General features: G+C 37.3%; 1 protein-coding gene across 1 annotated transcript in view; it reads left to right on the forward strand.

Moving 5' to 3' along the window:
• Window positions 1-10,213, forward strand: part of itpkcb (inositol-trisphosphate 3-kinase Cb) — a 29,108-nt gene extending 18,895 nt beyond the window's left edge. Inside the window, exons 3-7 of the mRNA XM_053500354.1 lie at window positions 1,428-1,641; window positions 3,244-3,448; window positions 4,895-4,996; window positions 5,160-5,231; window positions 6,759-10,213. Of these exons, the coding sequence (XP_053356329.1) occupies window positions 1,428-1,641; window positions 3,244-3,448; window positions 4,895-4,996; window positions 5,160-5,231; window positions 6,759-6,980 (815 nt within the window). The 3' untranslated portion in view covers window positions 6,981-10,213. The remainder of the gene's footprint in view (window positions 1-1,427; window positions 1,642-3,243; window positions 3,449-4,894; window positions 4,997-5,159; window positions 5,232-6,758) is intronic.
• Window positions 10,214-11,092: the final 879 nt, after the last annotated feature.

Consider the following 11,092-nt stretch of genomic DNA (forward strand, 5'->3'; position numbering starts at 1 on the left):
GATTTTGTACTGAGCATCCGAGCGTCGCAACAGAAACTCATTTTTATGGCGTTACATTATCAAGTACCTTATACTTTAGAAGCCGTAAGTGTCCGCAATAGAAGTCATATGCACTCGCGCGCGCTTACTGTCGAATTAAGTTTTGATAATAATTATCACGTATGACATAACAGAGAAACGTGCTGCTTGGTAAAAATGCTTTTCTGTTTTAGTTTTTTTCTCAATTTAATTCTAAGTTAGATCTAAATTAAAAAGTAAAAACTTTTGTATTTTAAGTAAGTGTGTATTAGTTTAAATTCTGCGCTTGGCTTTTAAGTGGAAAAACTGGGCTACATTTAAAAAAAAAAAAAAAAAAAAAAAGGTTAAATGATTAATTAAAAGGTTTAAAAGTGTAACAAAATCAGGGAAAAATGTTATATCGAATCAGGATATTTATAAATAAATTTGTGATGCTTATAGAATCGCAATTCTAATTGAATCGGCATTAAGGTATCGTGATATCGTATCCGGTGGTGACTTCTATGGTGGTGATTTCTATCCCGACTTAATTTATTGGCAAGGGGCAATCAAATATTTACAAATTGCTAAAAATGTATTAAGTAGAGATGGGAATCACCAGGGATCACCCGATACGATGATGTGACGATACCTACTCACAATTTTATAAACATTCTGATGCATCAAAATAACCCAAGATCATGCAGTATTTGCATGAAGTAAATAACTTTAAAACAAGTCTAAAACAAAATAACATTATAATGCTAAATAACATGAAGTCTCTTATTTGTATTTTTATTTTTCTGGGCTCTGTGTGTGTATAATGGAAACATTTCACCACATTAAATATTTGTTAAAAATAAAAATAAAGAATCCATTTTGCAGTCAGTGTGACTATATATACTGTATATATTCACAGTGTGATGAATCGCCACTCGAAAGATCGCAATATTTTTTTTTTTTCTCCATCTCTAATATTATGTATAGCATTTCATTTGAATGGAAACTGCTTTCATGCCATCACTGATTAATTTAGGTTTTCTATTTCTATGAGCTTCGGTACGCTGACATCTTCGCGATTGTGCATTGTTTTTTATTATTAAATTTTTTTTTATAAATATTATGATTGCGTCAATGAGAAGTATGTGCGCAAAAACACATTCTGTACTTCCTCAATTCCATTGGGCAAGACTGCTACATGTGTGGAAAATAAAGTGATGAAAGCCTCAGAAGTAACGATTGTCACATGTGTCTTCGATAAACATATAGGATGTGTTTTTTTTTTTTTTTTTTTTACACATAAAAAATAAATAAATAAAAATTAGCCGATTACACGTCTTGTCTACACGACTACTGTAGACGCTTCCTGCAGTACATTTAACAGTAATCCTCATTACTTGTGTGTGTGTGTGTGTGTGTGTGTTGTTTAGATAATTTCCAGGCAGGGGAATGCGGTAGGCTGTTGAAGAAGTATTGTGCGCGCGAGCAGCAGTGCCTGCAGCAGCTGATGTGTGACTCGCTCAGGTTTTACGTACCAGGCTACTACGGCGTCATGAAGGAAGGCAGTCAGGAATACAACGTGATGGAGGACCTGCTGGCTGACTTCGACTCTCCGTCCATTATGGACTGCAAAATGGGCAGCAGGTGAGAGGAAAGGCGATGGAAGTGTTCGATATACAGTGGAACCTTGGATTACGAGCATATTTCGGAAGCGGGCTCTTATTCCAAAATACTCGTAAACCAAAGCAAAATTAACCATAGGAAATAATGAAAAAACTCAAATTCTTCATTCCACATCCAAAAAATAAATAAATAAAATAAAAATAATTAACACAAAATATTAAGTAAAAATATAACAAATTAACCTGCATTTTACCTTTAAAAAAAAGTTAAAATGAATCCTGACAGATAAATGTTTCTGTTTATGTGCACAGGCGCGGTGTGTGTGTGTGTGTGTGTGTGTGAGGAAGAATCTAAAGTAAAAGGAGAGGAGGAATTCCCTCCCGTCTCAACTTTCACAGTAAACCTTTCACGTCTCTTATTTGAATTTTACACAAGCACACACACACAAATTAACGGAAAGACTGTTTTGTCGGAAAAATTAGCAAGTAAAATCGCTAATGACACTCGTGTGAGCGCATACTAATGAAACCACTGCTGTAAAGTAAAACAAACAAATAAACCTGCACTTTACCTTTGAAAAGAATAGCGACAGAGCAGTGTTTCTTTGTAGAGCAGAAAGTGTGTGTGTGTGTGTGTGTGTGTGTGTGCGTGCATGCGTGTGTGTGAGAGAAGCCGAGAGGGGGTGGGGCGAGAGTGTGATGACAGAGAGGGAGAGAATAGATCATTAACCTCTCTAGTGAGACTTTCTTTTGCTTTACACATGCGCAACAACGTGTGATATAAGAAGCAATACACGTGCGCTGTACAAACACGCTTACAAACACAAAATAAAATATGTTTTACACACACGTAGTCACAGTGTTACAGTAAACAGTACACATGTGCACGGATGTTGATTATACCAGTGAGAGACGCGTACTAAGACCCAGCAGGGTAGTCGATTACCCATAATTCTGCAGTGCAAGAGATAGAAAAACCGATGGCTCAAAAGCATCAAAACAAGAAGCGCATGCGTGATACATGATACTCTGTACTCGTAAACCAAGACTTGTTCATTTTCCAAGTCAAAATTCATAAAAAAATAATATTTGCAAGAATAACACTCGCAAACCGCGTTACTCACAATCCGAGGTTTCACCGTATATAGAACCAGAGGGGGGGTAAACGCAGAAAGGGAATTCAGTAAGGAGTAAAACATGACGGGCTGCTGTAATTGGAAAATAATCAGTGTCGCATACAGGAATATGCAGAAAATAAGTGAATTTACCACTTTGACTTTTTCTTCCAAGTTGCATTTAATGTTGTGGAACATTCATGAGCCAAGTTAGTTCCTGTTATCACTTGCAGATATAAAGAGTCTTTTATTCACCAGCCTCTCCTTTGTTCCTCTTTTTTTACGTTAATAAAAGAAAAAAAAAAATCAGCAGTTCCCAAGAAGCTGCAAGGGCCTCTGTTATGATCACATCCTTACACCAGAAAGCTTAAAGTTACATCATTGCCTTTTCTTTGTTTCTCAAGACTCTTACAAAAAAAAAAAAAAGGAAAAAAAATTACATTAACAGTTGAGTCTGAAAATGTTATTCCATCATCCGTCTTATTTACCCCGCTCTGTCTCATTCATAGAACGTATTTGGAGGAGGAGCTGGTGAAAGCTCGTCAGCGGCCCAAGTTAAGGTTGGACATGTATCAAAAGATGGTGGCGGAGGACCCGGATGCCCCAACCGCAGAAGAAAGGGCTCAGCAGGCCGTCTTGAAGCCACGCTACATGCAGTGGAGAGAAACCCTCAGCTCCACGGCCACGCTCGGCTTCCGTATCGAGGGCATCAAGGTAAGGAGACGCCCTTAACCGCACAGAAACAAACAAACAAACACACACACACACCTAAGACGCGTCTATCCGGATGCTTTTGTTTGCGGATGCGCCTGAACATTCTGATCATGATCTTGATGGCTGTTTTCCTTGGACCAGTTTCAGCTGCCTTGCCTGTTAATTAGAACTAAAACGTCAGCAAATCATGTCTTAGGGACTTTTTTTTTTTTTTTTTTTTACTAACAGCTTTAGTAGTGATGCCTGAGGAGGGAATTAGTTTAAAAAAAAAATGAAAGCAAAAATACTTGATTAATGTTGTGTAATATTTCATGAAACATGTTAGTTCTTGTTATCACTTTTGTTGCATCAACACTCTTTCTGTTACCAGTCTCAGCAAACGCATCTTTTCGTGTAATTGATTAAAGCGTGAAAGCACTCCACCTTGGTTAAAGTTGCAGATTTACACGACCAAATCTGCTACAGGCAACCTGCAAGTTTTTCTTTTGTTTGTTTGTTTTTTTAGTACAAACGTTTATATGGATTTTTATGTCTGATTTCCAAACTCAACCCAAAATACAGAAAAATACTTGCTGCTGGGTTTATACATGCGACCATCAAAGCAGTCAGAAGAACTGTGGGTGTTTATGCAGGATGCTCAGTTAAACTTAGCAGATAATTTTCTTATAAAACTGCACAAACTGTACCTGAGACTAAAGGGTCCTCAAAATATTTTTGCACCAAATTCTGACTTTGTTTCATGAATTATATATACTTTTGTGTGTGTGTGTGTGTGTGTGTGTGTGTGTGTGTGTGTGTGTGTGTATACTGTGTATATATACACTACCGCTTAAAAGTTTGGGATCACTTGCAAAAAAAAAATCAGGGGAAATTTTTTTATTATGTTTTTTTAATCACCTATTTTTTTACATGATGTTTGGCATCTACCTAACAAGCACTTATAAGCGAACTGTGACTATAGAAATAACAAAGATATTCTGTTAAATATACGACTTCTATATTAGGTTTATAAAAATATAAAGCTGTTTTTTTTTTTTTTGTTTTTTTTGCACCCAAAACTATAAGAGGTGCTGGTGCGGAAAACCAGTTCCTACTTTCTGAGCAGTCAGAATGAGGAATTCAACGCTTAATTACTGAATGTATTACTATAAACTGTTGGTGTGTGTGTGTGCCTTTATGTTCCTACTTTGAACATAAAGATTTAGATATTTTTTGTTGACACAAATAGTGGTAGTATAGTAGACAAATAATTCTCCTTGGTTTACATACTTTAAATGTATCTGATGGCACATTTGCAAATGACCATTATGTGATGTTGGCGCTCACTTTGGTTTTGTGGTCGGTGCAATCTAGTGATCTCATTTTCCATCCACAGACAACAATGCATTTTAAACCCTCTAACCTAGTTTCAATCTCTCGCTCTCTCTCTTTTTACGGTTTGTGTAGAAAGCAGACGGCACGTGCAACACCAAGTTTAAAAGAACCAAGCGCAAAGATCAGGTTATCGCGGTCTTCAAGGATTTTGTGGATGGAGACACCCAGATCCTGGTAAGTCTGGTGGTAGGAAATTACCCAGTGAATAGAATTTGTGAGATTATCCTCCTGCATGTCTTAGTGGAAGTTTTCACAGCCTGTAGTGTACAGATCTGAGTTTAAATCTGAGAAGTGAGAATTCTTATTAAGTTTAGTTTTTTCTGTTCTGCCATGGCAGAGGACGTACTTACAGAGACTAGAGGAACTGCGCAGGGTGCTGGAGACATCGGAGTTCTTCCAAACACACGAGGTGAGTCATAATAACACGCATACACGCCTTAGACTTACTACACTCATAAGGAACTTCCCTTGACAATACACTGTGTGTGTGTGTGTGTGTGTGTGTGTGTGTGTGTGTGTGTGTGTGTGCGTGTGTGTGTGCTTTTTAATCTCCCGTTTGTGGCCAAGCTGCTGTGGTAGTTATTTATGGTTTAACCGTAGCTTTGTAGAGTTGACCAGGGCAGGTCTGTCTGACTTGTGGGGACAGGTGACGTCCTACAGTAGTGTCCAAAAATCAGTCCTGTCTTAAAAGTTCCTAAGCTTTTCGTTACTACACTTTCAACCGGTAGTGTTTGTCTTTGGAGATTAAATGGCTATGTTTGATTGTATGCACCGAGCGGGGTGTGGCTGAAACTCAAATACATATCCAAATGGGGACAATTAATTCTTTGCTAGAAGCAAATCTAACCCAGACCTTAACCTCAGCATCTAAATGGAAACCTTTTTTGGCTTTTTAAAAAAATTATTATTTTCCTCATGTGGACCAGCCAAATGTTTAGGAATAAAAACCATACCCCCACACATACTCCTACACACCTAAACACACAATTTAGGCACCAAAAAACTTCTCTGTTTTAGTTTTAGCATTACTAAATGTTCCATTCACATGTTTCTTATGCAAATTTGGAATTTTTTGCATAAAAACTAAATGGAGGTTTTAAACAATGAAAAAAAAACTAAACATTGCAAAGGTCAGTATGCATCCATAAAGAGTAAGAGTTAAAAAAAGATGATGGTGGATACAGAAGCATACAGTACTGTATTATAGTTATAGTGTATTTTAGTGCATGTACAGTGTTGGCCAAAAGTATTGAAACAGGCGTAAAATTCCATGTTTAAAGACATTCTCTCTCACTCACTCATCGTTTATAACGCTTTATCCTGTATACAGCCAATCCCAGGAGACTTACTGTAGGGCAAGAGGCAGGGTGTCTAATGCAAGGCACACACACTTTCTCGCTCATTCACATACTATGGGCAATTTGAGAACCCTAATTAGCCTAATCTGCATGTCTTTGGATTGTGTAAGGAAACCGAAACACCCAGACGAAACCCACCAAGCACGGGAAGAACATGCCATCTCCATGCACACAGACCCGGAGGCGGAAATCGAACCCTAGAGGTTCGATTATGGAGGTGCGAGGCGACAGTGCTTACCACCAAGCCTTAATGTCAATTTCATATTTTTGGAAAAAATGGAAAAATGACAATTAAAAAAAAAGTTTACAATTAGGAGAATAAAAAAAGTTAAATAAATTTGTTATACAACAATCATTAGTATGAAGTCTTCATAACCTGCTTAATCCTTCTGGGCGAAGAGTCAAGAAGATGTCTGCAGCATTCTGGTGTCACTCAGTCAATCCATGCCTGCTTGATCGCTTCCTGAGGATCATGTATTGAAGACGTTGTCTTAATACTTTTAGGCACAATAGAATACTATAAATACTAATATTTCCAGCTAACGTAAGATGGTTTGTTTGTTTGTTTGTTCTCACAGGTGGTAGGCAGCTCCTTGCTCTTCGTCCACGACACTTCAGGAATGACGCGAGTTCGGATGATCGACTTCGGGAAAACGGTGCAGCTTCCTAATTCTCAAAAATTGGACCATCGCACTCCGTGGAGTGAGGGCAACCGCGAGGACGGATACCTGTGGGGCCTGGACAACATGATCAAGATCATGGGCAACATGATCTATGACAAATTATTTCCAGACCCATGACTGAAGTGCTTACTTTACTTTACAGTGGAGCAGGGACCAAGGACGCATTAGGGCCGGATAGCTGTCACTTAACGGGTTCGGTGGCTAGAGACGGGACGTAGAACCCAACAGACAAGAGTTGAGTCTGAGTGCCTTAGCCGACTGATGTTTAGTCACATGGCAGGATGCACAACCCACGTGCGCACTCGGACCAAATGAACAGATGTGTCTTTTATTTTTCTGCAGCTTTGTATGTTTATAGGGGGAAAAAACTTGAGACTTTTTTTTTTTTAACATAATGAAAACACTAGAACACTGGAAAAGTACCCATCTGTGTATCCTCTATTAATATTTTTATAGTAGTGTAAATAGGTTAATTTAATTTTATTCCTAAGAACACTTTTTTCCCCCCTGCTTCATGTTTTTACTGCGTCTGCTTTAGCAGTGATGTAACTGACGACACCTTTTGTATTAACCCTTAACCCATTATCCTTAACACAGGAGGTTAAATCCTTAATATTTTAACACAGGAGGTTAACATCTCAGGTAATCGCATACAGCAATGTTTATTTGAAAGATTGAACTTTTTAAATGAATTTGGTTTGATTTTTTTATCCCCCCCTGTGATTACTGAAAGCCATATTCGGCATTCCATAAAACATTCCCATGTTGAAAATTTCCCTAAGGACATGCGTAAATCATGAGTCTTAAAAGTAGTTATGACTTTTTTCGAACAGTAAAAGCCATGGAAATTCAGTCAGACAGCTGGTTTTCTGGGCTGAAATGTCACAGGACTAAGATGGAAGAAGACACTTTGAGATATATATATATATATATATATATATATATATATATATTTTTTTTTTTTTTTTCCCCTCCTTAAAGTATTTCAAAATCCTGACGTCATTTTTTTTTTTGGGAGCCAGAGAACAAGATCTTGTGTTTCCTGTTAAATAATACCAGAACACATTAAATAACTGGAGCCAAGAACACAGATTAGTCACTTCCTGAAGCACTGCACGTTATATTCTGTATAAACACTGATTGTATTATTTTATGTTCTTTATATCTGCTGACGTTCTACTATCTGGTAGTTTGACCTTTTGGGAGGGGATTTTTTTTATTTTATTTTATTTTTTAAACCATCATTTGATGATGACTGGAATGTTCGGTTGAGTATTGTGACCTTCGGACTGTTTCGCAACTATAAAATGTACGAGCTAAAATTCTGATCCAGCGAAGATTTGGAGCCAGCGGAGTATTTTTGGGAGAATATTCCAAAACTACGCAAATCGTAAACGACGTGTCGAGCAGAATGTGTTGAACAGTTCAAATCCCTCCACCCCACCCCCAAATCTAGGAAAAACCATTGAGAAAGCGCATGTTGCTCAACCTTTGTGCTATTACATAATCACGCGTGCTCATATAGTGACAAATCTCTACTCATCTCAGCGTTGTGTTTAAACTTGTCCATTGGAAAAGTGTTTCCCCCCCCTTTTTTTTATAGGGAAAAAAAGGCTTTGGTCTTTGAAACGACAGTATTTACATTTCTTAGCATGATTTTTCATCAGATCAGTGCATGGTGGTTTGTAATATCTTTTGATAAAGATCACTTTAAAGGGCCGGTTTGTCATTTTTAATGTGTTCAGTGGTGATGACTTGTTCAACACTGATGATTCTCTTTCCCTATAACTCCTCACACCCATGTTGTTGGATTGTCTTTTAAAGTCAAAAACTATCAGAGATAAACAGCTGTGTTTCAGTTGGGATTGCGTCTGCAATATTTCTGTGCCAGAAATCTGAAACCAGAAGTTACTAAGAGTTCTTGCATAACAAAATCAGTTTTTAACTCATAGAATCTGTACTACATGTGTTTTGTATTTGATTGTACTGTAATTACAGGATTGTCGCAGGTCTTAAAACACTTTAAAATTGACAAACCGTTAAGAGATGTTGTTTTAAAAGGTCTCGGGCGTAAGGGATTTTTGTTGGGATTGACTTAATCTTTCAGTCGGCTCAATTTGTCCATGTTTTCCTCTTTGATGTACGAGGGGCGTTCGAGTCAAACCTGGGCGTTTGATTGCGCAGATCAACAGAACACAGTTATGAGAGTAAAACTTTTTTTTTTTTTTGTATGGGAGCACCTTTTTATGGGGGAAAAAAAATTTGCCTAGTTTGATCAACAAAGGCGTATTCTGTTTCTGCAGGACATTGTACAACCTCATACTGCCCATCGTAACAGTTGCACATTACAGGAACTCAGCTGGGAGTTATTGCTACATCCTCCGTACAGTCCTGACTGAGCCTTTTAACCACATATTAGGTTAATTAACAGAGTTCCTGGGAGGGCAGCTTTTCAAACGTGAAGCAGGCTCTGGCGTATTGAGACAACGTTCTACCTTGATGGTATCCATGCACTAGTGAAACACTGGGGATAAGTGCATTAGTGTAGCCGGGGATTATATAGGGGAATAAAGGGAGTTTTGACTGTAATAACTCTGTTCTGTTATTATGCACAATCAAAAGTCCACCAAATACTTTGAATGTATTCAGAGTAAACCTCTTATCACAGATTCAGTTTCTTCCCTAAAGCAGAGGAACGGATCCTCTAACATAAATTGAGATTTAACTCTGAATTAATTATTTATACCCTGTGACTGCAGGTATTTGGGAGAGATTTAAGAGAGATTTAATTAGGAAGTAGAGTGTAAATGTTTAAAAATGTAAATGGTGTATATAATTATTTTTGCTGTTTTGAGGGCAACTACAGTAGATAACAGTTGGGACAAACCTTTTCTGACTTTTCATGGTTGGTATTAAAAACTACTTTGTAATCTGGCTTAGCATCATTATGTATCAGACTACATCTGGGAGGAAGACATGGTTACTTTGTTGATCGCTTTGACCTGACTTTGGGTAAGCAGCAAAAGAGGAAAGGGTACTGCTTGTTTCGATTACACGATCAGATCGAGCGGTACCTTTACTCTTTTGCTGCGTACCAAAGCTTTGTGTTCACATGAAAAGCTGCATGTGGATCAAAGTTGTTCTGCATGACATCCCAACGTTTGTCAGTCAACAGTCCATGAAAGTGTTCGACATTCAAGTGCAATCATTCATTAATTGAAATACAGTGTAAGTTGGCACTTTTTCATACACATGACTAGTGTTGATGGATTCTTCGTTTTTCTCAAATGTTTGTTTTCATTTCCTTTATCTTTAATGCCAATACAATAAACTGGAAGTATGACTGTTAACACCTTTCTCATTGCTGCATTTTATTAGTTCAGTAAATAATTTCTCATCGTTGAGTAAACAAGTTAGTGTATGTGTGTGTCTAAGCAGTTCCAAGAACTGACTTTATTTTTAACTATTATTATTATCACTATTAATGGGACCTGAAGTCCAGTCATTTATCGAAGCAGCTTTTTTTCATGAATGCTGCATGACTTTAAATAACAAACATAATTTCCTTCCAGATACAGATCATGCAGCTAACTGAACGATTACCAATGATAACATTTGTTCCATTGCTAGCAAGGCCAGGTTCCTGCTTTCATCATTTCCTTGAACAGAAATAACACTTGCTTAACCAACAGTGGCCACAGGAAGACTTGTTTTATTTGAAACCAAAACAGTATGTGAGATTAATTTTAGATGTGTGCGAGGTCATACAGTATGTTTTTACCCCTAAGACTTACAAGAAACGGTTTACAAATAAAGTTCCTTTAATATTTTAATATATAGCACAAGATATACCTTTTTAAAACCTTTTATTTTCACTTGTTCTTGATACAAATTTAAATTGAAATATTAGTGTGAACTGTATCTTTGGTAACAAACTACAGATATCGGATCATTTGGTTGAATATGTACGTATGTTATTATACCGTGAGTCTTGAATGTCCTTTTATATGATCTTTTATGTCAGAGAGCTTTAGATTGATATATTACAAAAATGCTAAAGAAGTCAAAGATGAATATTATGGTAAGGTAAATACAGACTTTTTTTTTCTTATATGTATTTCTGTATTAGTGGTGATCTCAGGTTTGTTTCTGGAACCTGAACAATGAGTCAGGGGTATTAAGTAAGTCTTTCCAAGAACACACTGTGTTCCACCTCCTGTTTTTCAGGA

This window comes from Clarias gariepinus, chromosome 7, assembly GCF_024256425.1.
Source record: "Clarias gariepinus isolate MV-2021 ecotype Netherlands chromosome 7, CGAR_prim_01v2, whole genome shotgun sequence".
In the NCBI taxonomy this organism is placed as follows: Eukaryota; Metazoa; Chordata; class Actinopteri; order Siluriformes; family Clariidae; genus Clarias; species Clarias gariepinus.